This window comes from Camarhynchus parvulus, chromosome 1 (genome assembly GCF_901933205.1).
Source record: "Camarhynchus parvulus chromosome 1, STF_HiC, whole genome shotgun sequence".
Taxonomy (NCBI): Eukaryota; Metazoa; Chordata; class Aves; order Passeriformes; family Thraupidae; genus Camarhynchus; species Camarhynchus parvulus.
In genome coordinates this window covers 63,568,426-63,595,392 of record NC_044571.1, presented here as the reverse complement: position 1 = coordinate 63,595,392, position 26,967 = coordinate 63,568,426, and the positions used below count along the sequence as shown (strand labels likewise).

The 26,967-nt window shown below is 36.7% G+C and overlaps 1 protein-coding gene across 3 annotated transcripts in view; it reads left to right on the top strand.

The window, feature by feature from the left end:
* The window catches only part of INTS6 (integrator complex subunit 6), a 38,339-nt gene that overhangs the window by 3,233 nt on the left and 8,139 nt on the right, over positions 1 to 26,967 (top strand). For 2 of the 3 annotated variants that reach the window (XM_030969456.1, XM_030969388.1), the window contains 8 exons: positions 12,992 to 13,081; positions 20,005 to 20,188; positions 21,147 to 21,272; positions 22,088 to 22,242; positions 25,033 to 25,185; positions 25,322 to 25,454; positions 25,947 to 26,041; positions 26,445 to 26,555. In XM_030969456.1, coding sequence (XP_030825316.1) covers positions 12,992 to 13,081; positions 20,005 to 20,188; positions 21,147 to 21,272; positions 22,088 to 22,242; positions 25,033 to 25,185; positions 25,322 to 25,454; positions 25,947 to 26,041; positions 26,445 to 26,555 — 1,047 coding nt within the window. Of the gene's footprint in view, positions 1 to 794; positions 6,880 to 12,991; positions 13,082 to 20,004; positions 20,189 to 21,146; positions 21,273 to 22,087; positions 22,243 to 25,032; positions 25,186 to 25,321; positions 25,455 to 25,946; positions 26,042 to 26,444; positions 26,556 to 26,967 lie in introns of those variants that run through there. The other variant, XM_030969533.1, reaches the window with a different exon arrangement.

Below are 26,967 nucleotides of genomic sequence, written 5' to 3'. Positions count from 1 at the left end.
TTGCAAGTGGCTGGTCATCTGCTGCTGAAGTCAAAGGTTCCCATTTTGGCTCTTCTAACCAAAATAGCAATTAAAAAAAAATCAAATTCTACAACATTTAACTGATCCTTCAGCATTTGCAGGATGAGTTCTAGGGCAGCTAATTGTCTTCATCTTCACATTGGTCTTTAAAACTATGGTTTGATAGCCTGTCATTGTCCTACTACCACCTAAAATTTAGTCCAGACAAATCAGTGTTTAACCATACTTAGTATGAGAAACTTAAAAATCCAGGAAAATAAAAGTGGTCAGAATGCTCAGTTGCATTTTAAATAGTTTTCACTCAGAACATAAATTGCTGCTTAACTGTTTTTCTAAAGCAGCTACCAATATTAACACTATAAAAGAGTAGTTAGCTGAAATTTAGCAGGCAGATAGTTGATTATATCATAGTAAGAGAAGATAATCTTACAAAAAATAGCAACATACAGACCATCTTAGGTGTGGTATTATGTGACACAATAAAATCCAAACTTATTAATCTTCTGTGGGAAATTGCTCTGGCTAAACATCTTTTGACTGTCATGCTTGTATTTTGGTGTATTGACAAACTTCTAAGTTATTTGCCAAGATCCACTTGTTACACAAAAACTAATTGTAAACCAGACTCTTCTTACACATGCTAATGACAAGACATGATACAAGCCTGATGGGATTGTCTGGTTGTGTCTCCACCAGTGATACCTTGTACCCCTGCTGAGTGCAAACTGTTGGTTTAAACGGCAGAGTGACTCAGTATACTCCATTTCTTTCAGAGTTGATCAGAGTTCTCCATCAGCTGACCTTCTGAACAAGAATGATGGCTGAAGGGTCATTCTGGAGTTGGGGAAAATCTGCTTCATATTTTCTTGCTACTTTAATGTTTGGATTTTTATTATGAGTCTTTATCATATTGCATATGCAATGATTGAGTTACCATGTGATCAGCTGATCACAGGATCTCACATTTAGATCTTAAAGGACACTGTCAACACACTTCAATTGTCAAGAGCCTGGAAGATTTTTTCATAAGCTAGTTCTGATATAAATGCTATGATAGGGCTCTATAAATATTTTGTCTTACTGAGGAGTTGCTAGATCCGATTGTTTTTGGAGGTTTTTGAAAAAAAAAAAGGTTTTGAAAAGTACACATTTTAAGGTGGCTGTTCCTTTTGCAGCATGTTCAGATTGATAATTCCAGTGTTTTACTGCTTGGATCTAATAGCTTTCTTCTCCTTTAATATGCTTTGTGGTGATTACAGCAGAAGAATAAACCTTCAAATAGGGTGTCAGCTTTTAGCATTTACTAAAAATAGTGATCCTTTTCACCTCCTGCATTTTTGTGGAGAGCTTAGGGAAAAAAATACAGCATTTGGATGTCTCCAGGAAGAAATCAGTTTAAACACACTAAATTCAATAAGTTTGTCGCATCACACAAAATATTGTACTTCATTAGCCCAGTTTACACTTAGATAATTGACTCCTTATTTTCTCCAGTTCAGCTTTTCCATTATTTCAGGTAGTCTGAAATACCCAGCCTTTTACTGGCAGGTTTTTTGTCCTCTTGAAGTACACTCTTAGCTCTTGCAACTATGGCTTGTTCAGCAGGATATGAGTAGTCATGGTTTAACCAAATAGTTTTCAGTATAGCAAATGTGCAGCTTGTTATAGTTCATAGAAAATTTAAATACTGATAGATGTTTCTGTGGAAACAGAAAGCATTCAAAATGTAGCTGCTGTTATGGTAGAGTGAAAATGTAAACAAGTGGTTGAAATAAACCATCAGCTTCAATTACTTGCAGTTTGTAGTGAGGTTTCTAAGCCTAAGCACTGAATCTAAGGCAGGTAAAATATGTATCAATGGTGTTTTGATACTCGCGTGCCAACGACCAGCATAGCTCTACCAAAGATGGAATCTGATGGATGTTTGAAATTGTTAAAACTCTGATTTATTGATACCCTATGTGTTTCATGTTGCCTGTTATTTGTGAAATGCTGAAAGTCTCTTACTGTTTTTTCAGCAGTATAGCATAGAATAAGGTTTGAGAGGATAAAATACACTTAACTGAATGGATTTCAAAGTATTTTTAATATTTTTTCAGGGTGAAATTGCTTTAATACTGCATATAGAAAGTGCTTTTCAATAATACAAGCTTTTTATGAGTTTTTAAAATCTCACTAGAGTATCTTGCACATTTTTCAGCAGCATTACTACTGCTATGAGATGAGTTTGGCTTTTAAACTAATCTAATGTAACAAAAGCACATGCTAACTTTGTTGCTCTGAAACAGAAAAGTCAACTAATGTGTCTAATACAAATGGATTTAGACTAGATATTTTTCATTCACAGTGATGAATAAGATGCTGCCTGGATTTAGATTAGCACAAGAAACACGGTTTGGGTGGCTTACCAGGCTGTGTACCGTCCTGGTGAAAGCCTTTTATTCTGTAGTGTATATCACATATGAGCAGAAGCATAACTAGAATCTTTTGAAGAAAAAACTAAAATCCAAATAAGAATACACTCAGAGCTGGCAGTTGCAAAGTATCCTGCATATGATGGCATTGTTAAATAAGTTTTTTCCAAGTGTTTTTGTCATGCCATGTATGGCCATCAAACAACACAGTCTTAGGTTAACTGCTGCTTGACAGTTCTTTCTGAGTATAGGTTTAGACCTATTTATAGCTACAGTAGCATAACTGCTGATGTGTTCTCCCAGTAAAACTTGGCATTGGTCTGTAGAGTTCAGGGTCCTTTGCCACAATGGCATAAATACTGTAGTATTCCAAATACAGGTAAACAGTGTAACTAGCAGATAATGTCTAATCATACTTGTAGACACAAGACAGCTCTAAGTCACACATTCTAGGCTGACTGCTTGCTTATATGCTTGTCTAGGATCTCCTGAGCTTATAAAATCACAAAAATCACATGTGAAAGAAATGCTGTTCCCTAACATGGACTACATTATGCTTCTGCAGTGATATGTTCTGTTTTCTTTAAATTGTGGAGCAGTTTTATTTTCCCAAGAGACTTTTGAGGCTTGTTACTGGATTTTGTTACTCTCAAAAGTCAAAATCCTTTGAAGTATGGCTTTTGTCTTGGTATTTTGGGATCATAATGCACTGCACTGAAATGGCCTGTGCTGCATGTGCCTCCAAATTTGGAACCAAAGTTTAGGTTAGCATTTCCTGCTTTGTCATGCTGGCACAGTTGCACATGCAGTTTGCTTCTCATGTTAGTAGAGGCAGAGATTTACACTTCTAGAGTAGCTCTCCTGGTCTCTTTTTTTTGCCCCCCTCCCCCAAGAAAACAAAATAGGAGAATTTCAGACAGTAGTAAAAAACATCACAAGTGTAAGTGTAATAATGGCAGAAATATGAGAGGCTTTCTCGCAGTCTCATATTTTCTGTGGAATGGCAATAGATTTAACATGAACCTGTATGCCTGCTGATGTCAAAGATCTGTATGTGAAGTGCTGGTAAAAATCATTCTCATCTGCTGTGTGGTGAAATTAAGCATATTGGTTTGAACTTACGCCTTTTAGACCATAACATTTAAACATGCTGTCCTTGTTTTAGAATACCCTCTAGTGAGAGCTACAGCAGGCATTGTTAAGGTTTTTTTCTCACATTGTGATGTGGAACTGCTTGCCCTTTAACACTCACAGCACAACAGAGTTCAGCCAAAGTCTTAAATGTTTTTAAAATCACTTGTCTAGTTCCAATCCAGTATGTTTTTAAAGAATTTGAAACTTTCATGAAGTATTTAATTTTTTCCAATGCAAACATTTTCATCAATCTGTTCCAGTAGCAGAAAGAGGATTTTCAAATTTCAAGGATCAACAAATTTGATTTGGAAGGGGCAGTGCCGTAACATGTTCATTCATAATTTATTTGCATACTCTGCATTTTGTCCAGTTATATTGAACAAATACAGAATATGTCACTGGACTCACATAGGGCACTGATGGTGTTTTCTGATGCTCAGTATACAGAATGAGTGAAAAGTGGTCATCTCCATTGCAACAGTTCTGCCCTCCTATCTTTGAATCCCAGAATCCCAACTTGATTGTGTGCATCTTCTGTTAGGCACACTCAGCCTAGATCACTGCTCTGGAACTCGCGGCCTCTCATGGGTTCATAGTTGCACTAACTTTGCTTCAAGTTGTGTGACTTCATGTAGTAAAATAAATCAGTGATTGATCAGTGACATTAATAAACTGGACTGAACTGTGGTGGTTCAGAATTGGTTTAGAACAGCCAAGTTGCTCCTGCTGTTGTGGTGGTAAACTCCAGGAAGGAATTGTGGGGGAGTCGTTGGGAAGTTATTCTGAAGAATTGCTCTGTGTTCATAGGTCAATAAGCTACTTTTAGTCAGTTTATCAGTACTCTGGATTATTAACCCCCTAATTTGTGGGGAGATTTTTGTAAACAAGTCTGTCTCTTCTTCTTGGTGGTGTGTATTTTGGTTAGGTTTTTTCCCCTCTAACTAGTGTGTGGGCAGCTGTAGGACTTGTTACCCTTCTCTAGCATATGGAGAGCAGAGGCCTGGCTTAGTCTGTGAATTGCACTGACTGAGCCAGAACCAGCTGTGTAAGGTCATTGCTGTGAAGCAGAGAGGCTTCTGTAATTAGGGACTTGATCCAGGGCTTGGCAAGGTCAGTTATTTTTGGAATAAAACATTCAGAAATATTTTTAGGAAATAAAACCAAAATCATCTTAAACTCAGAGTCATTGGAACTGACTTTAAAGTTATGTTTGGTATGGATTGTGTTAATTTATTTTTCTTAGAAAAAGTTTATAAAGGCTCAAATAGAACCTATTTTTAGCAGCTCACATTTACTATGCTCACGCAAATAACTTCAAAAACTCCTGTAACTTATTGGCTGATTATCCAATTTCAGATGATTCCAGTAGTGATGCATTTATTAATCTGTAACTAACTGATAAGGTGCATCTTTTTCTATAAGTTACCTTAAAAATAAGATACAAGTTGTGATTGCAGTTGATTTTGCTGCTTAGGTAAATAATTTAATTTCATTTAAGAAAAAGTTCTTCCCCTTCTGGCATTATACATCTGTCACATCAGTACTTAAGTGTTTCAAATGCTAGTGGCATTTTGTGTTTCATTTTAATGTGATTTTTCATTGCTTAGTTACTTGCTGGAATTCATTGTATATAAAATCCCTGTTCTATGCATGTTTTTTTTTAACTGTGATGTAATTGTGAAAGATTGAAGGACTTGAATTGTTTTTGAAACTTACTAAGGACCTAATCTAAATTGGAACACTTACTAGTTAATCAAGAAATTATCACTTATATAATGTGATATTTAAAACTCAATTAGATCTGTTCTTAAATGAAAGAAAGAGGGCAAACATATATATTAACCTGTGGTTTTTGAAACTCCGTGACTTACTAATGTTGGGACTTCTCTGATTTAGGCACATGAAAGTATCTTGAGGTTTTAAGCTTGAGGTCTTAGTAAATCTAATGTATTCATCATTCCTTTATTGTTCAACACAAACAGAGCCTTAAACTGCTTCCTTAACACATGCCTTCTGTTTTCATGTGTTTATTATTTAGTATGGAGATTGTGTATTCCAAAATGATCTGTTCTTGCATTGAAAATCATTTTCAGGCTGCTTTGAGTTGCCTCTTTTGTTTTCTTGCTGTTAGGTTTGGTTTTGTTCTTGGCATAAACTTTATGAGGGAGTTCCAAAATGGCTGAAGTTGTGCAACTAAATAGTCTTTAAGCAGTTCATTCAATGCCAGACTTGGAAACTCAATGTGTAAAGTTATGATCATCTATGAAAATGATACTAAGCACAGAGAATTTTCTCGTGGCATGTTTCAGGATGGATATGCAATGAAATCATTGCCTATAGAAGACAAACTTGCAATCTTTAGCAAAGCAAGCAGTTGATATGCTTAGATATATTTCTGTGACTTTGTTTTTGGAAATGGGTTTGCTGTCTCTTGTGCAATTCAGATAGGTGTTTTGTCTCTAGCATTCCTAGTTATAGAAGTGATATCTGACTGGATCTTTGGTTTTTGCTGTTCAGCTTTGACTGGACATGGCTAGTTTAAGGTGATGTGTTTGGAGGTTCAGTAATCAATTGAAGTCATAAATGGCTATTTTAAAAAAGATTTTTGGAGATAATGCCCAGGTCCAAAATACCAAGGAGCAAATGACTTGCTTTCTTTCCATTTATTTTCCTCAATACCTTAAATTTGCTTTTCTTAAATAGAACTTAGGTAGCCTGTGTTATGGACATAATGGTTGTTTCAAGAATTTTCCTCTAATTCTGTAACTGATATGCTGAGGAGTTTGATCTCTGGCTCAGCCTTAGGAAAATCTGCTGTTACAATTGTGTTTGGCTTTGAAAGCCTTTTGCTAACTGATTTTTCTTTAAATTTCTTTTTATTTAAGTCTATAACTTATTTTTTTCCTGGTTGCCTGAAATGCAGAAAGCTTCATGCCACCAAACAGTGATATGTACAAACACTGTGTGAACAAAAATTATTTCATTTACTCCTAATCTGTAATGCTAGTAAGAAATGAAACTGAAACCATGTAACTGCTCTGTAATCCTACATAAGTATTCCAGTTAAGAAACAGTGACTAGCCATGTCTTGGGCATTGAAGTAACTCTTAGGTATTTGTTAAGTAGTTAACTAAAGAATTGTCTACAACATGGGAAATTAATTTGCCTACAGTAACTTTACTGTAGTCTATGGAGGAGGACAGCTGAATTTAGGTTTTGTAGTCTTGCCTCATGGAGGAAAGATATTCTTTGGTAGCTATCCTTACTGTAAAATTGTTGCAGTTTTGTTGGCTTTTGGAGTATGAGTGCAGGAGAAATCATTACTGCTTGAAAAGTATTTTCCATTTTTTTGGGGCGGAGGGCGATGGTGTGTTAATGGAAGCATGGGTTCAGACCTTGATAAAGTCTACTGTGCCTTCTTAAAACTCTATTTTTAAGGTCTTCTCCAAAAGTCAAAATAATTTGAGTTAGAATACTGGGGGAGGGGGGAAGGTTAGCTTCAAAAGTAAAGGGAATATGTCCATAATACAGTTCAGTGTTTGTGGCTGAGCTTTCCAAAGATGGGCAGTCTGCAGCAAAAAAAGTAAGTAGTAGAATGATACTATGTGCTTCCATTGTGTCTAGAAACCATGAACCAGCTGTTGGATGAAACATATGTTAAGAAGTTAGAGTTCACTAAGGGATTACTTCTTGTTTGTACTTATACAAGAATATTTAGGAGTTTTAGATACATGGATTTAGATAGAAGGTATTAACCTGTTCCTGTGTGTTTTAGGTAGTATGCAACTAGAGCATGCCTCAGGTTTATCTTGTTACTCAAAACACCTCCTATGAGGATAGATTTTATTAACTTGTGCCCCCTCTGCTGGCTGGTGTTCTAATTACAAAGTAAAACACAAGTTTACGTAGGTGAGGTACTCTCTGATAGGCTGTTTTGGCTAAATAGCAATTTGTAAGTGTTGCTTTTATGCAGCTGGAACTACGGCAAAACCCGTGGGAGAATTTGGGAGAATCTGTGGTAATGCTGAGAGTTGATGTTTTCACAGTACAGTTACTGTTTTGGCCTCAGTCAAGACTCCTTAAGCATTTGTCAAACCTGTTTCTTTCCCTCATCCCTGAGTTGAAGAAGTGTGATCTTTTTATTCACCCTGGGTGTGTATATTGTTATATATACAGAGGAGCTAGATCTTAATGGTTTTTGGGACCACACTTTGGTCTTCTAAAACCTGCTACTATCACCTGCTTTTCTGATAGCAGTTGTTATCCTGTGTTCTTTCTGAAACCTGTCTGTTGGTGAGGTAGCATTCCCAGCTGCCTAGTGTGAACAAAAGGCAGAGCACAAGTCCTCCCATCTTGGGTACTGCAGGGAGAGCTAAAGATGTCAATATTATGACAGAGGATGCTTGTCCATACTGCAGGGATGTGTGTGTGGATTAGCTGTAATAGAAAGAGTCATCCTGCTGTCCACCAGCCCTTTCAGAAAAACACTGGGCATTTTTTCTTGGAGATAGTGTAATTTCTGGAATGAGGCTTTCATTAGGTTATTTCATAAGATTCTTCTTTGTGACTGGTGTTGTTGCCTTTGTCATTAATTAGGCATTAGGGAGATTTCGAGTTTGTATTAAAATTTCTTTTATGGCTTGAAATCTTAACATATTTCAAAACACTCATCCTGTGTAAAACTCAAACTGGTTGTTGTAACTCTTGTTGAACTTACTTCTGTGACTTCTGAAAGTGATTTTGAAATACATCTGCTGTACAAATATCTGATCTTCTACTAAGACAGAACTGCTACCATTGCAAAACTGTATTATATTTTGAATAAGCAAAAGCATCAAGGGAACATATTGAAATCTTTGTGGACAGCAAGATAGATGAGTTAGCAACTTTCTTTGTGCGTGAAGTCCATCCTTGTCAGATCTTAAGCCTGTACAGAATTTGTATGTTCTTCAGCTCTTACTCAGGCTGAAAGCACAGAAGTTTCTCTGACACTGAGATGCGTCCGCTTCAAAGAATCAATTTCAGTTCTAAGACAGACATAGTAAATAAATACAATTGCAAAGTTATTTTTATCATGCAGGTTCAGTCAATTAGATAACACTGTGACAGAATTTAGAGCTGCTATATTTTTCGGTCTGGCCACAGAATTATGGTGCTCCTATGGTGGCCAGATTTATCGATGCAAATGTTGTAGTAGAATTGGACTGCCCTTTTTGCACTCCTCCACCTGTAGCATGTTCTTCCTTGTGTTTAGATAGGTCAAAGTTTCACATTAAACATTAGGTGATAGAGTGGCTTCATCTGGGAAAACTTCAACTTAAAGACATTTTGCTTCTTATCAAGTAATAGGAAAGAATTTACTGATCTACCAAAGTTGAAAGCATATTCTTTCCCTAGTAGTGTATTGTATGTATATGCATGGTTGTGGTGTGTGTCTACATACATACATTTGAAAATCCTTAAAGGCAAAGTAATTTTTGTAGCGTTTAATTGCCAGCTGTAAATTGACTGAAATACTGCTGTGATGCCAGTGTATTCAGCTGTGCTTGTGACTTGGGAAACAATTGTGCAAAAGCATAAAATACACTTGGTTCTATAGGACTTGCCAACTAAGGAGATTAATTCTGTGGGGATAATGGAAAATAGCCAAAGCTGCTGAAAATGCGAGTGGGACAAGTAAGAAGTTGCACAAGATGCTGCAGTTATTATGTAACTGATGATCAGAACAATTGTTAATACCTCTGTGTACTTGACTGATAATGTTCTGCCTTTAGCAATGAAGGGGAAAGTCTCCAGTTCCTAGTGATATGTTCTATTAAAAAATATACACTTAAGTTCTGTTCATGTCTATTTTCAGCTTCCAGCCTTTCTTGAGCTTCAAGTTTCTGTACTACTAAAAACTTATTTTTGTAGTAGTTGCTTATTGTGTCATTTTTAGTCTCTGATTTGGTGTGGTTTGGTCACATTTCTACCTCATCCATTTCTTCAGTTCTGCAACACTTCTGACTCTGAAATTAATATTTAAATGTGTGCTTTGAGATAACAGTAGTCTTTATCTTCTCTTCCTGCATGTATAATATTGTATAATTGCATATGTAAAGGTCACAATAGGTCTTGAACTGCTTTGCCTCTACACTTGGAAGAAGGAAGAAAATCATGTGTGTATTAATTAGTCATGCTGAAATTTGATGCTAAGCTTACTTACCAGTGGGAGTGAATTCTTAGTTGTGAGAGCCTTAGCCAGGCAATAATGCGTCTTGATAGTTTGATACACTTTCTGGCTTGATGTGAGGCTCCCTCTGAGAGCATCACACAAGCTGGTGTGACGTGGGATGCCTCTTCCTGTGACCCCTTGTGAGTGGTGTGGAGCTCAGTGGTGCTCTGTATTTGTGTGTTATCTGAGCACACAACTGCTTCAGCCAGAGACGAAGGGAAAGGCAACCAATGCAGCTGAATTGCTTTGTGTTTTGGAGCAGTCATGAAGCTGTCAAATTGTTCAAATGGAAGTGTTGTGTAATGTAAGTTTGTTTTAAGGCTTTGAATCTCTTGCTTGTTCCTTTTTAATCGAGCAAACTTTCCCTGGTGTTGATGCTGTTTTAAGTAACTTTGTTTCCAAAAGAAGTCTGTACGGCTTTTTGTTATCTTGATGCGCATCTGTCCTTGAAAATGTAGATTGTGAATGAAAAAATCCTCCTTGTACCTTGTTAGAGGGTGGTCAGCCATTAAAACCGTAGGTGGTTCTTCCTTTTTTCACCACTTCTACAAACTTTAAGAAGGAAAAGCAGTGTGTTGAAAAGAATTTGCTTCTGAAATAAATAAAGCCTCATGCTGGTTAGCTAGTTATCAGAGTAAGTTGTAAGCAGACTTCTTATACCTTGTTACCCTGAGATACTTTCCCCAGTGCATTGCAGCATACCTGTAAGCTGCCAAAGAGATGGTAGTGTACATTGTCACTCAGTGTTCCTCTGCACAGCCAAAATAATTGGGCTGGACTGAATTAATTACCTATGCATTTACAGTCAATGACTGTTGATGCCAGTATTTTGAAGAATGATGTTTCCAAGACTTGTAAATGCTGGGGTTTTTTTTTTAAGTGTATTTCTAGAGGAAGAGAAATAGAAAGTAATTTGATTGCTGTAGAATTAGATTAATTAGATAGAAATAAAGTTCTCAACCAATTGTTGACAGAAGTGCTGCAGTTTAGTAAAAAGAATTGGTAAGTCTTTTGGAATTCAATTTTATGATGTCTGACTGTTGAGAGCTTACATAAATGAGGGGGTTTTGTTGGAGGAATACTTGACTTAACACTGGTTTTGAATGCCTTTTTATAATTAAGGTGAGGAGCAGGGTCAGAAGAGTCAGTGGTGGTCTTTAAAAAGTAATGACATGGAAATTTTTAGTCAAAACTAGTAAATGTCAGTAATAGGCTTTTTTACCGCAGTTCTTCCATGATACATTTTAATTATCTTTCTGAAAACAATTGATTCTTAGTGTGTGAGTGACTATCCTTTGTATATGTAAAATGCTTGTGAAATTACAGAGAGTAGCCTGAGGATGAAGGCATTTCTCCCTCAGACACGTTTCGTAGGGAGCTCAAGCGTAGCAACTGTTGTTTCCTTCCTTATAATTTCATTATCATTCTAACACCAGCTGTTTAAGGCTTAAACTTTAGATAGGAAAAAATTGAGACAAAGTATAGTTAAGGAATAAAAAAGTTTTTCAAGATGATGAGGATATCCAGATAAAAGGTGTTGTCAGAGATGGAAATTTTAATACTTGTATTTGAAATTGCACCAGAATTTTAACTTAGCATTGGTTATGACATTATAAATCTGTTATTTTTATCAGTTGTCAATTCATTTTACAATGATTTATTAGCAATAGAATTCAAGTATTTTTATGGTTAGTATTCATGAGAAATATCGAGTTACAAACCCTACTTTCTGTATTATTTCAGTGCAATGTAATTAGCTTCCAGTTGATGTTTTGCAGTTGTGGTAAACTACTGGCAGAATAACATACTGTAACTGTTAAGAATATTCTTAGGAAATTATTTTAATTAAAAAGGAGTGTTTTGAGGGTCCTTAAATCCTTTTGAGTAATTGTTTAAATTAAATTATGAAGTAGCTTGGCTTTAATGGGAGAGATTGATCTTCATTTTAATTTGATTTTTGCTTATTTTTTTGTAGTAATGGTATGCTATTAGAAAAGAAATCTTTAATCTTTTTTTTTCACTAAGGTTTGAGAAAATATTGACCACTATTAATGCGGTGCGCTAAGGTTTGAGAAAATATTGACCACTATTAATGTGGTGCTGCCACAGTAGTCAAACTGGATACCCTTCACCAAATATATGAGATTGTTTAATGGTAGCTCTGTTTGAAGCACAAAATCCGTAGATGATCTTTTATATTTAATGGGTTCTAAAAATGGATTTAAAAGGTCTTTTAAAACCTGTTAGGTCTCTCTCCATGTTTTTAGAGTAAATTTCAACCATTCATGAAATAATTTTTTTTTCATAAGCAGAACTAGGCTGCAGGTTTAGTTACATTTTTCTTTATTTCCTGAGGAAGAAAAACAAGGCCTTGATATTAGCAAGAGAAGAACAGGGCCTACTAAACAAAATCTTGTGGTGACTTTTATTCAGTCCATTATTAACCCTAGGTAGAGTGAAATGTGTTGCTTAAGCTTGGAGTTGATGTATCTGTGGAATACTTTGGAATTCTTTTTCAGAAGGCATAGAAAGCTCCTAGAATACTGGCAGTAGATAAAGGAATACGAATAACTGACCTCAAGTTTTTGCTACAGCTAGGCTAGCTGCCTGTCTTCTTGGGATCCTAGAATATCTTGCCTTGTATATGTTTGTCTTAAATGATACGTATAGAAAGGTTATCTATTTTTCAAGTATTTTTTTCTGAAGTAGATTTTGTGTATGCATGTTGAACCACTTTGATCAGAATGGAATGGGTGCTAATTATATCAGTCTTAATACATAGAGTAGTAGTTCCAGCGCAGGGGTCATGATCACAAGATACTATGTGAATATTTTACTTGGACACAGAGTAATTAAATCACACAAAATTCACCCTGGAATAGGGAGAATTGGAAGTACCTTTGGAGGAGCTGGTTGCTTCTCTAAACAGCTGCTAGTTTGTCAGAATACGTTGCAAGCCTTATCCTTGAAGTCCTATGTTAACCATTTTTGCTGCTTCTGTGTGCATTCATTGAATACAGACATGCTAAGTGTCTGGCACTCTGTGGTCTGAGTGTAAAAAGGCTCAGAAACCCATTGTGCTGCAATATGTGGTACATGAGAATAAATACCTCAAGTTTTGTTGTTTTGTTACTTGATATCAGTGGCTATTTAACGACCTAACAGAGTTTGTTACATGATTTTAAGTAACTGGTTTTTTTCCTCTTAGGGACGAAACCCTTTTTTTCTGGAGCCAGCAATAATTATAACAGTTACTGATGGAAGTAAATTAACTACTACCAGTGGGATACAGGAAGAGGTAAGATCTAACCTCTGGTTACAGTAATGTGTACTAAATATTGTTTAAACATTAATACTGTTTACAGTAGGAGCATAAGTGGCTCCTCAGAAGAATGCTCATTAATAGCTTAAATTTGCTTGTGTCTTTATTAATTTCAAGTAATGTATTTTAATTTCAAGTAATTTTATGCAATAATACTATGAAAAACCAAATAACTCTTTTTCCTTCAAGTAACAGAAACCTGTGGTGCAATTGTTGGTCTGTTTAATAGAATGAGTTCACTCTGTCTAAGGAGTTCATGGTTTTAAAATATGTTAGCAGAAGAAATTGACTTCTATAAAGCATATGTGTCCTTAATTGGTCTTGATAGAAGTTCTTTTTGTATAAACCCAAGTTAAAGTAATGATTTCCCAAAGGATGTTGCCACTAGGGAGTATGTGAAACATGTACTACTCTCACACTGAGTTCTTAAAAAGATTATAATCAAATGAGTAGTCTTTATAATTCAAGGTAAGAACTGAAGAAATATGTTCCAAGTTAAATCTGTAGAGCAGTTTAAAATCAAGATCTTGATATATGGAGTACTCAGACATCTGGCTAACTCAGAGGTATGGCAAATGCTGAGGCACTGAACTCTTTTAACTTATTGGCCGTTTTGAATTCTTTCCTTAAAAAGATGGAAATGGTAGGATTGGTCTGGCCAACTCAGTGCCCAACCAAAACAAGCTATAACAAATCCCTAAATTCATTCCCTTTTCAGGGAAAAGGTTAATATCCAAATGTCCATTTTAAAACTTAAGAGGAGAATACAGACTTGCCTGTGCTGCACCACATTTGACTGTACAGATTAACTTGTTGCACTTTGCTGTTCATTAGTTACTCAGATTTCTGCTAATAATGTATTATATTGCATTGTTACGGCACTTACAGAATTTGTATGTATGAAAAGTGGTATTTGAGTGGTTTTTGTAATATATCTGACTTGAAGAGAGTTGAATGATTGTATAATTCTGTGTGGACTCCTAACAAGCATAGCTAGTAACTGAAAGGGAATTCCTTTATCCATGGTAACAAGTAAGTTACCTGTATGAAATCTCACTTCCATCATACTTTTTTTATCCATTAACTTATTTTCAGATGAATTCTGTGATTGAATGTGTGCAGTCCAAAATACTGAGTAGTGTGACGCTTTGAGTCTTCTGCAACATACAGTGCTGTTAGCAGCAGAATACAGTTTTGGGTAATCTTTTAGCTGTGAAGAAGAATCTCTGTTGTCAGATGACCTGTAAAATCTGGCACTTGACATACTGGAATGAGGAGTACCAAGGTGCTCATGAGGGTGAAACTCATAACCTCTGGGTAGAGGCTGAGAACTGGGTTTGTTCAGTCTTCAGAAGAGAAGACTGGGGACTGCTTTACCACCCTCTGCAACTGAATGGGACAGGGAGCTTGTCTTTTCCTGGAGGTACCCGGGCTGAGATAAGAGGCAACAGCTGCAAGTTGTCCCATGGGAAATTCTGATGAGATATCAGGAAAATCTTTAACTGTGTGTATGATCAAATGCTGAACATGTTGTCCAGTGGTTGTGGAGATGGTAAAAGCTGCATTGGACAAGGCTCTGAGCAGTCAAAGGCCTCTGGGCTGTTTAACTGTGGTGTGTTCCTTCTGGTGTACGCAGTGCTATGATTCTGTGTTACATTTCCTTTCATCTTTGTTACTCAAAATGATTTAGGTAAGAAAGCTGCATTAGTAGTTAAGCTCTTTCTTTTACAACAAGAATCAGGACTTTAAGAGCCATCCAGTTTTGGGGTTTTTTTGTTTCTTTTCTTTTTAATGTGTGTACAACTTCTTCATCTTAAGTCTTCACAAGAAGACGTTTTCCTGGAGTCAGGCAACCGTTTGGTCATACAGTCACATCTTTTAAACTGTTGTAACTTAGGTTGAGACAAGGGGTTTTCTGGTGGCTGCATAAATCTACTAATTTTAGGCTTGGCTCCTGAGCAGTGCTGACTGATAAGTGTGTGCTACAACCAGAGTTTGTGCTGTGATGATGTCAAATCAGGCCCGGTGTTACAATTTTGTGATTGTTAAATTGCATTCTAGAAATGCAGAATTTGCTCTAATAATAGTGAATTAATGTGGGGTTTTTTTTATTATTAATAAACCAATGTAAAGGTGTTCCATTCCTCCAGAAGGTGAAGTGACCACTGTTCTTCCTGCAAGACAAAATTTGAATGCAAACAAGTTTGAATGCTTTGCCATATGTGTGTACTGGGTATGTGTTTCATACTCAGCAAAGGATGTGATTTTTTTCCCTTTTTTGGCCATAGGTGTACTGGTAGAAACATTCTTAACACTATCAAAGAGAAGAGGAATGAAGCATTGAAGGGTGCTACTACTGTCTTTCAGGGATGATCTTTTGCTGTTGTCACTGTGGGTCCTCTTGATCAGAATTCTTCTTAGTCTACCTTGAGTGTCCTTTACAGTTACCTCTCAAGTTGGACATACAGAAATGAGCTGGAATTAGTACAGGAACACCACCCTGGAGATACAGAAGTTGATTGCTCCTCTTTGGTTCACTAACAAAGCTTTTTCAGTCACTTTGAAATGTCTGTTCTGCTCTTTGGGTTTGACTTCGGGGAAGCTTTTCAGAGTTGGTGTTGGAAGTGATCATATCCCGCTGGCTATGACAACAATGTTTTTACTTCCTAGCATTGACTGAGGCAGTGTATTTTTAGTTCTTTTAAGGCATATGTACAAGATAACCAACAGTGATGGGCTTTGGTGTTTTGTTGGGGTTTTTTTGGGAAAGCCTGTGAAGCCAGCATGGGACCTGGAGGCAAGTTTTCTCAAAGCTTTATCATTCAGATGAACATTTGCATTCTTACCAATGAAATCAGTTTATCACTATGGGAACACTGTCATTTGCCTTAGTGTGAAGCAGTCAAGCTTAAACCCTCTTTCAGAGCTCTTGCTGAATTCTTCAGATGTCCTGTTCCTTTGTGGATTTTAAAATGGATGTTGCAGATAGAGCCTTGACATTCAGTGAGTGCTGCTTTGTCTCTCGGGTGTGGTCATTCAGACTGAAAACAGAAATTATATTGTCTGTGCAGTTTTCTCCACGTGCACAAGTCAGTAACACTTGCCGTTCTGTCCCTTCTGGCACTGCTTTTTAATGCATCAGTGCCAATGCACTGAAAAGTGCCAGCATCAGTTCTATGTTCTGCATGGCTTGTTGACCAGACTCTTCCCTGGACTCACTAGTTTGAGTCGGAACTTGAGGGGATGGGCTCATACTGTTGGCAAGCCATCATTAATTAGTTGGTCTCATGTTATGGATTCCTTGTGGAGTGGCTTTCTCTTCTGGCCTGATCCCTCAAGTTCAGTCTTAGCATTTCTTCATCTTTTGTTAAGCAGATGTTTAAATGCTTGAAAGGATTTCTTATTCCTCTTCATATTATGAAATAACATTTTTTGAGTCTTACGATTGCTGAGCTATGTTCCCTTGTCCTCCCTCAACATACCCTCTAAGTAGCACTAAACTTGTCTGCAAGACTGAAATGGAGTTATTAGCATATTGATACATTCTGATAAATTATTATACAAGCAAAAAAACCATGAGCAATGCTGCTTGGTTTCTGTATGTTGCCATTCCTCTGATCTCCCAGCTACGTGAGACTTATAGGAAGAATCTGTGATTTTCATGTGACTTCATCCCACAGCTGTTTGGCATTGTCACATTGATCCTTCCCAGAGCTGATCACCTTGCATTGCACTTGTAGCAGCTGTGACAAGTGTCACAGCAAGGTTCTGCTTTCTGTCAAGAATAATCAGGAACTCTAAATGCTCTATTATGTTTTTTTATCATAGTTCCTCCAGTTTTGATTTCTAAAGAAATTCTGCAAGAAATATATGGCAAATATCATTAAATGTATGTCCCCATTCTTTCTTTTCTTTATTATTCCTGTTAGCAGCAGTTTTTGGGTTCACAGCACTTGACACTGAGCTCCAAAGCTCTTAATGTGTAAATTCTTAATGTGCAACTATCAACTCACTGAATACTTGGTGATGGCTAATGCTGACTTTGGAATGGCCAAGTATATCATGTATTGACATGGTGTGTCCGTTGACCTTGATGTCTTTGGGATCTCCTTGAGTTGTCTCCCATGGGAGAACAATTTGTGTCTATTATAACTGCATAGGATTGGATGGAAAAAGATGGGAAAACATAATGTTGTTGATAACTGTAAGTAGAGTTTCTCAGTCTGTCAAGAGCTGATGTTCTCAGCTGGGCATGAATGGTTACCTGTCCTTGGTCCTTCAGGGATGGAAGGCTGCATTTACTTGCAATGTCAGATGTCTTGTCCTTCTTTGGGGTACCAGAAGAACATGCAAGGAAGGTTACTTGCCAATAGATTTTTTTTTTGGTACAAGAAAAGTTGGCTGTAGACATATTTTTGTTTAGTGCCTAGTAGGCTAACACCCTTTTATGAGATATCCCAAGATGGAGCTGCCTGTTATTACCTGGGTACTAAAGCTTCAGCAATCCTATTGGTGCCCTTCTAGTGGATGAGCCTATCAGCCATTGCCAGAAGATCATTACTGTCTTTCTCAGACTGCCTTGCCAGTGCAGTGTGTTCTAATGCTTATCTAGCTTTTTTCACCCTAGGGTCTCTAGGATCCTCTTTTTTTATTCCCACCCCCGGATTTTAGACTGTGCTGCTTCTCTTGATTGCATAAATGTAGGTAGAAGCAAGGACTGAGAAGAAAAGAACCTGCTCACCAATAACTTTGTACTGAAGAGATCTTCTAGAACACTCTTGTCTTCCACCCCCTCGTAGTTCTGGAATATTTTAGTTGTTTTAAAGGCAGGAAGAGTGGCATAAGGCACACACGGATTGTGTAGCAGCATTATCATTGTGGCATTTGGGAATGGTAGGGCTTCTGTGTGCTCCTACAAACGAGTGATGAGACAAGACAGCTGGTTTCTAGTACTAAGCTGGAAGGACGTGTTCTTTATGTACGGTCATGTTTTGAAGACCACAGGTGGTAAATAACCTTCCCTTAGTTCAGTCTGCCTTTATCTTTTATACTGTTTATTGAGAAGGAGGAAGATGTGTACATGCCTTCATATTAAAATATGCGTGGGGAAAGAAATGAAATGCAAGATGTAGAATTCTAGGCTCATCTTACTTTCTGCTAGGTATGCAGTTGCTATGGTAATACAATACCAGTTTAAAAAGTAACTGGAGATGACCAAGTTACTAATATCTGTGAATGGGGTGATTTGAATCTATAACTTCGCCAGTATAAATGTTAAAGGATGTTAAACTTAGCTGGAATTAAATTTTTGGAAGGAAGGTGAGGGCACTTGACTTGATGATGATTGCTTTGTATTTTGTCTTACAGTTTGAAAACTTCTCTGATAGTAATATGTGCATAATGCAGTGGCCAGTGTCTGACTACTCTTTGGTTTTAGAGTTGTTATAAATGTTCTCTCCATATAACTAGCTGAGCCAATGAAATATTTTGTAGCTTGAGGTAAACTGAAATCAGGATACTGTTAGTGCAGGATCTAATGGGGTACTTTATATATATAAATATTCATAGTAAAACATATGTATATATGATGCCCGAAGGAAAACAATGCTGTTACATAGGTGTAACAGGTTTGTTTGCAGATCAAATGTACTCTTTGGAAATTGTATATCTTCAGTCAGATCTAGGTAGGAAAGCTTGAATGGCATTCCTTAATACCCTCAAGTGAGGATGGTGGAGTGCTTGCAAATCAGTCTTCTTACAGTCAGGATTCCAGGCTGTTAACTAAGAATGTGGCTATGCTTTTATCTTCTTTTAACTGAGTTTCCATTGTCAGGCAGTCGTTGTGGCTCTTTGTGTAGAGGGGAAAGACATGCATGTCAAGCAGTTAGTTATAAACCACTGGGTTCCTTCCCTTTGACAAGTTTCGTGTAAAACATGAAGCTTTGGAGAAAATAGTTCTGTTCTTACATGTACTCTGTGCTTGCGTAAGCAAAAAGAGAAATTCTAGAGAAATCATCAGGTGTGCTGAAAAGTGCAAAATATTCTGATTCTTGGCCACATTTTGAGTAATTTTGTTCCTAGTTTCAAGATTGTATCAATAAATTGATTGCTTTTCAAACAATAAGGTATGTGTTTTTCCCAGTATGAGATGCTGCAATTATGTAAATAGAAATAGCTGCAGGATCTGGTTTTGGAAATCAGGCTTTAATGCTTTCAAGCTATCTCTTAAAAATAAGCAAACAAAAAAACCTTTTTAACAGCTTTCTGTAAATTCTCTGTGCACTATGAACTAGAAATGAAGGCAATATATAATGAATGCTTGTGTGGATTTGCATCAAATTTTGAAACAGACTGGTGCTTTCTTGCTAGCATTGGAGCTGAGGGCTGAGAACTTTGGGATTTCTTTGAAAGCTGCATGAGAGAAAATGAGGACATGTGGACTTAACTCCCTAGAATTTGGTGTGCTAATGGAACTGTTTGCACAACTTGAGTCATTGCTTTGGGGATGTTTTTCCCCTTTTTGTTGCTGCAGTGCTCCAGGTGAAATGAGGACTTTGCTTGTGCTGACAGTGGTGTCATCAGGCGGGGATGTATCAAAATTTCTGGAACTTGCAATTACTTGTTGCGAATCTATCTGTTCAGGGCTTCTGTAGTTAAATATTTGGATAAGCTTTCTTTTTCTCACTAATCTGTGTGAAGTATCCGGATGCAAAAAGAGCAGCTAGGATCTTCTGAATGCCTTGTGCTGTCCTTTAGGAAGTTGTCTCATTTTTGTTAAGGAGGTATTAAATGTGTGTGGAAAGAAATGTGCCTATATAGAGTGAATTGCCATTGCTATGAAACCTGAATTTTTGTTTCTTTTAAGACCTGTGTATTCACAGATTTAACTCTCTTTCCAGCTCCATTTACCTCTCAATTCCCCTTTACCTGGAAGTGAGTTGACTAAGGAACCCTTTCGATGGGATCAGAGGTTATTTGCGTTGGTTCTTCGTTTGCCTGGTATCACAGCACCAGAATCAGAACAGATGACAGGGGTGCCTGTGGATGACTCTGCTATCACACCTATGTGTGAAGTCACAGGAGGTGAGTGCCCTTGTTTCCTTTAACAAGTCATTGCTTTCCAAAGTGTAAATTAATTCAGTTTAGTTCAATTAATTGTGTGATTCCATGTCATGGAATAAGGATTTCTAAGTTCTTGGAGTTCTTGTAAAAATTCTTAAGACTGTTAAAATGAAACTAAAGAGACTTATAGCATTAAAGCTACAGACAATTAAATGTAGCCTATCTTGGAAGAATGAATCTACTTCCTTCAGAAATGTTATGTAAGAGAACTTCCTTTTTTCTGCTACACCTTGGTATTGCGATTAGAAATTGTAGTAATTGAGTCTGTTCTGCAGTACAGTTTTGGTTAATTCCTGTCACACCATGGTGTAAAAAAGCCAAAGCGAAGGAAGTGGGTTGTTTTAGGTTTTTTCCCTCCAGAGCACACAATGCCTCTCAGAATGCATAATAACTCTGCAGAATTGATACTTTTCTCCGTTACAGATCATATTGTTAATGTCTTAGCAATTATATTCCAGATCAAATTCAGGCATTGAGTTAATTACATTTTAAAAATATTCTTCTAATGCATCAGAGAGGATGTGATAGAGAGGAAACAAAGGGCTTTGAAAAGTATTCCAAAATGATTTGGTTCCACTGCTTTCTGACTGTATGTAGGCTGTACTGGCGAGTGCTTTGACTGAAATTTGTGGACAGTTTAAGTGTTGATGTCTGTCACAAGGGGGAGCCCATTTTCCATGAATTCAACCAAGAATTTGATTTAGTCATTAAGGTCTAAAATACCAACATTTCCAATGAGGCATTTGTCAGTGCTTCACTAGGCTGCCTTGCTGCTTAAAAAAAGAGGAAGTGTTCAGGAAAAGCTTTAAATCAGTGATCCATACATAAATCAGTGTGGTGGTTGAACAGTTTTCAATGATCCAAGTTAAAATAAGGGCAGAAACACTGAAGAGCTTTAACCCTGACTGTTTTTTTCTAGGTCGATCATATTGTGTGTGCTCTCCAAGAATGCTGAATCAATGTCTTGAGTCATTGGTGCAAAAAGTGCAAAGTGGAGTGGTAATAAATTTTGAAAAAGCCGGACCAGATCCCTCACCAATTGATGGTACTTGAAATTTTTTACACTGTGGTATCAAATAACAGGGATGACTGTCATCAGTGCAACTTAGCGAACTTAATATAGTCATTGTCAAGTCAAAAGGGAAGCTATTGCAATTTGCAACACTTAACCACAAAAAGGACCTACCTGTTAGGTCTGAAACTTTGTAGTGTCTCAAAATACTGGCTATAGCTGCCAGACATTCTGCATTTGGTCAAACCACTCAGGTAGTCTTAAATGCCTTTCTTCATGTCAGGCATAGTTAAAGGGATTTATATGTTTAAAGCAGTTTTCAACCAGTTAGAAATGTAAATAACATTATATGGAAAGACCTGGGCTTATCCTTTTTTCTTCAGTGTATTAAAGTGGCTAGGAGTTAAAATAGCAAATACACCTGCGTGGCATTAAATTCTCATTTTTAATGGCTTAGCTAGGTCTGTCTTTGGATGTTACTGAGAAGGTTGTGAGTTTTTTAAAATTTTACTTTGCTGCAATAAAAATTCCGGTAGTATTAGTCATGTATGACTTCTTTAATGCTTGGATTTGAAGGTTCTGTTAATGACAATGGAGGAAAAAGAAACGTTATAATGAAGGGCTCTAGCCTTTCTAGGCTTTCATCCTGTAAACATTCGATGCTTATTTGGTTCTCAGTTTGTGTTTCTGCAGACATGCTTACTGACAACTATCTGCTATTCTTAGAAATAATATTAACTGCAGGAAGGGATTCCCTGGGTTTACAAATCTTTAACGCTTCACAGAATTCTTTAATACTCTTCTTGAGTTTTAACACTATTTTGACTCAAAACCTTTTTCTTCTGTAGATGGGCAGGTGGAGATATCCAGACCCTTTGGACCCCAACCTTGGCACAGCTGTCACAAACTTATCTATGTCAGACCAAACCCTAAAACTGGGGTTCCTATAGGTCATTGGCCTGTTCCTGAATCCTTTTGGCCCGATCAAAATTCTCCAACACTGGTATGTACTGAAGATAAAGGGTTTGTGCATGCAGGAATATTCCAGTATTTCCTATTCGGATTTTTTTTTTTTCAAATCTTGACATATGTGTTGCATTGTAGCAAATGTGGAAGCAGTGTGACCCAAGGAATGATGCATGCAAGCCTATAAACTACTGATGAGGGAATAACAAGGGGTTTTCTTTTTAGTAACTTTGAAGCATTAGGAAACTGCCTGTAACAGATTTTTGACCCAGAACATGTATGTGTTTGTTTGAACCCTGTTAAATATCAAATGGTGGCACTTGGTAAAAGCCTATCAAATTCTATTGCCTCATAGAGGTTATTAAGAAAAGATAGTATGATATTGACAACTTGAATCCCTGTGGTAGTTCTGCTTTCATCCTAGGAAGTGAATATAATTTTGTCTGCTGTTGTGCAGTGTAGCCACACCTTCAGTTTATCCAAACTGAGAAAACCTTATTTTTAAAATTAATTTATTAAGAATTAATTTGTTTGTTCCTTTTCACAAAGGAATGTATGCCACTGCCTTTTTGTCTGAGAACTAGTCATGAGTATAGTATAATGCATTTTTGTGTTTCTGTTTATATTTGAAATCATTAAAGTAGAAATCCTGCAGTTGTGTAATGGTTACCTACATTTCATGATGACTTTTGTTAACTTCTGGGTTTTTTGATATGAAATGGATGTGCTGACTAATACTCCCTGAACTTCTAACTTCTCATAAATTTTATCTCTTGGTTAGAAAACAGATGAAGTAGTTTGAAATACAGGTTGTTGATGAGTGTTTGAGTATGAAATTTTAGTCATATTTACAGGTTTTGATATATTTGGCATCTGTGGCCACATTGATTAAAGGATGTGGATGTCCTTCTGAACTGAAAGCATATATGAATAAAAGTAGATTTTCTGTAGTCATTAAAAAAACCAAGATGTCATTATGTAGTGGATATTTGAAGGCTGTTCTGTAGGAAAGCTGGTCCTGTGTGTTCTTTGTAATTGCTGTCAGTAGCATATCTGCCTCCATTTCCTGTGTAGTCTGTACAGTTTGCTACTCCAGATCTTAATCAAGATTGGTAAAATACATCTTGCCAAGTGAAGAGTTGTTGAATGAAATCTTTGAAAAGCCTGCAGTTGACTTACTCAAATGGCAAAAACATGAGATTTTTTTTCTGTTGTAGTGTGTATATCTCTCATAACTATAAAGCACTGTCATGTACTGAATTCTTGTTGACATCAACTGAAATTGAGTTGTACCTTCCTCATTCAGTGTTGGGGAGCTAAGTTGCTGGTAGTGTTTCAAGACCTGTATTTCAGCACTGTTCTAACAGTAGTGTTCAAACACAGCATATGTTGTAATCAGTGTGTATGTATGTAGCATATTTTGTCTGCTTAGGAGTTCATAGGTAAATACTTTACTTTGCCTGCCTGTTACCTGATCCACAGTGGAGTGGTCTCAAACAGTCCTATCATGAGAACTTAAGTCTTCTGTGGCTAATGACATCACCAAGGCTTTCTTTAATTTATATGAAAGTCTGCTAATAATTATGCTGGCAGATCAACATGTAAATGGCTGCTTCAGCTGCTCAGAGGTAAAAATAGTTCTGCTGCCCAGCAAAGGATTATTGGACTTCTCAAGTCTGAGTAGTCAATGTCTTTGGCAGCCTTTTTATTCGTAGTCTGACCTTGGTGGCTTGGTCAGAAACTCCACCACAACTATTTATTAGTCATATTCTTTGAAAAGAGCTGTTCTTTGTCCATTTGCTTGGGCCTCCTGTTTGGTGTCCAGTTGGAGACCCCTCCTTCCTCGGGGTGGAGGCGCTCAAAGCAAGACCAGCTCTCTTGACAGATGACTTGTTTGGGTGGCTTATCCTAAATGAAGAGCCTAGAGCTTAGACATAAAAGAATTGCTTTCAAGGTGAAATGGTATGATGGTCCAAGAGACCTTTTGTTTCTCTACTTCATCTTGTGTATTTGTGAGTTACCTTTTTGTAAATAGAGTAAATGGATGGAGGCTTCCCAGTTGAGCTCTTACTCAGATTCTAGTGACCTTGGGGAAAAACTCAGATTAAGTACAAGAGCTTGTATTCCTCCCTTCAATGGAAGGTGTAGAGCTCCAATTTTCATCACACTGAAAATCGGCTCTCCCTTTTGGCAAAGGAAATTTCAAGTTGTTAACTTACAGCTGAAACTTGAAACACAAAGGCGTTTTTCCTGTGATTAGTAAAAAGATTTAAAAAATCCAAACACTGAAATTTTTAGAATTGAAATATTTTTTTCCTCAGACCTAGTTAAAATGTGAGTTTTTAAAATTTGATTTTTTCGGAATTCACGCTACTCTTGATCTTTATAATTGTTTGAATTTTGTAGCTGTTAAATTTGCCAAGAAGGAAAAGCTCCTGGCAAAGTCAGCAAATGCAGAAGTACAGCACCTGCTTCTGTAGGGAATGAAAATGGACATGTCTCAGAGTAGCACTGAGGATGTTTTTTGTCCCCATTAGGACTTACTCCCATTTGTTCAGCTTTTGGGTAAATGCAAGAAGTCTTAGTTGCATATTGCTCTAGATTTACTATGTGAAGTAATTGTCATTTATTTAGAAAACAAGATTTCTTCAGAATAAGACAGTAGTAACATCATTAATTGCTTAGGACTCAACAGTAAATGAATCCTGTATTGAGTAGGTTCCTTAAATACATGTGTTTTCAAAGAATCTGTACTGCTTCAGTTGTCATAGCACAAATGCATTTTAATTGTTGTGCAGCCTTATTAACAGTGGAATACTTTGTTTAGCCACCTCGCACATCTCATCCTGTGGTGAAATTTTCCTGTACTGACTGTGAACCGATGGTCATTGACAAACTGCCTTTTGATAAATATGAATTAGAACCTTCACCACTGACCCAGTTTATCCTGGAAAGAAAATCCCCTCAGACCTGCTGGCAGGCAAGTAGAATGCATGCTGAATTGAAGTGTATGGAATGCTGTTTTTCATATATTTTATTCTATAATCAAAATAGAATGTAAAGTTTCAGAACAGAATACCTGGAGTGTAAATCCAATGTAATGTGTTTTATTGCAGGTGTATGTGAGCAATAGTGCAAAATACAGTGAACTTGGTCATCCTTTTGGTTACTTGAAAGCTAGTACAGCGCTGAATTGTGTGAATTTATTTGTAATGCCTTACAATTACCCAGTCCTGCTTCCACTGCTAGGTAAATACCACTTTATACAAATTTGTTTATGTGGTAGGTAATTGAAACACTGATATAATCTAAATAGTTACTGCAGTTAATGCCAATATTAATAACACCTGGAGAAAGGTAGAATCAGTAGCTTGTTTCACTTGTCTCCAATTGTCTGGCCTTCGTGACTCAGACTCAGTGTGTAAGATGATTTACTCAATCATCATTTGTAGATATGTTTTGATCTCACTTTCATTAAGAGGTATTTTTCTTAATCTGTTGGCTCAATACCAATTCAATTTGATAATTTTTCAGGTTCCATTTTTGGCTGCAGCGTTAATCTTGTATGTGCTTGGCTTAGTTGTATATATGTTGATTTGTAGATAGTAATTTAATCACGGAGGAATTTGCATTTCTTCAAGAGTTTCTTTAACTAGAATTTTATTTTTTAGAAAAAAAAGATGCAATGCTGTCTAGCCATGCCTTTCATTTTGTTGCTTTGCTTTTTTTTATAACCATTAGATGACTTGTTTAAAGTACACAAGGCAAAGCCTACGTTGAAATGGCGTCAGTCATTTGAAAGCTATTTGAAGACAATGCCTCCTTATTATCTTGGGGTAAGATGACTGTATTAAAATTTCTGGTTTATAGTTGTCTTTCCACTATGGATGTAGTCTATTTTAAGTGGAATGAGTATTAATTTAAGAGAGAATACTTAAACTTCATACATAATGAGTGTTTTCACTGGAGTGCTGTGGGAGGCCTGAGACATGTATGCTATGGAATTTTCTTAATTTCATAATACACTGGGACTATATATATATATATATATTTATGTTAACTGATTCTATATAAATTGAACTATTTTAAAACAACAAAAATTAGGCCCTGAGTGTCTTTTTTTTTGTTGTTGTTCTTCTTTTTGAACTTTCAGAACCTCAGGTTCTATTTGAAATGGGTACAGTTAGTTGAAGTACGTATAAAGTTAAATATGACCATGCAATGTATTCCATGTTTCAGCCTTTGAAGAAAGCTGTGAGAATGATGGGAGCACCAAACCTTATAGCTGACAATGTGGAATATGGACTTAGTTACAGTGTCATTTCATATCTCAAAAAGTTGAGTCAGCAGGTAATGTTGAAGCAAAAGAACAGTAAAAACTTATTCTAATAGCAGAATAATCTTAAAATACTCAAGTTCAGTGGCTTTGTGGGAAAAAAGAACAGAAAGATCAAGTTAATACTTTCCCAGAAGCAATTACCAAAAAATAATTTTGGTTTTTTGAATTGAAGGAAAATACAGCATTTTGTAAACTGAACTATATAGAGACAGATACAGAAGTACAAGTTGAGGGTTTTTTTCTATTTAAGGAGCATTTTCACTTAGCAGAGAATAACATACTTTTATCCAAGAAAACCAATGTTGTCTTTAAAGATGTGTTAGCGTTTTTCAGGAAATAGGGATTTGTGCTTGATGCATCAGAATCAAAGTGTTCTTTCTTTGGCTTGTGGCATGAAGTGGAAAGTGTTCAGTAAATAAGATA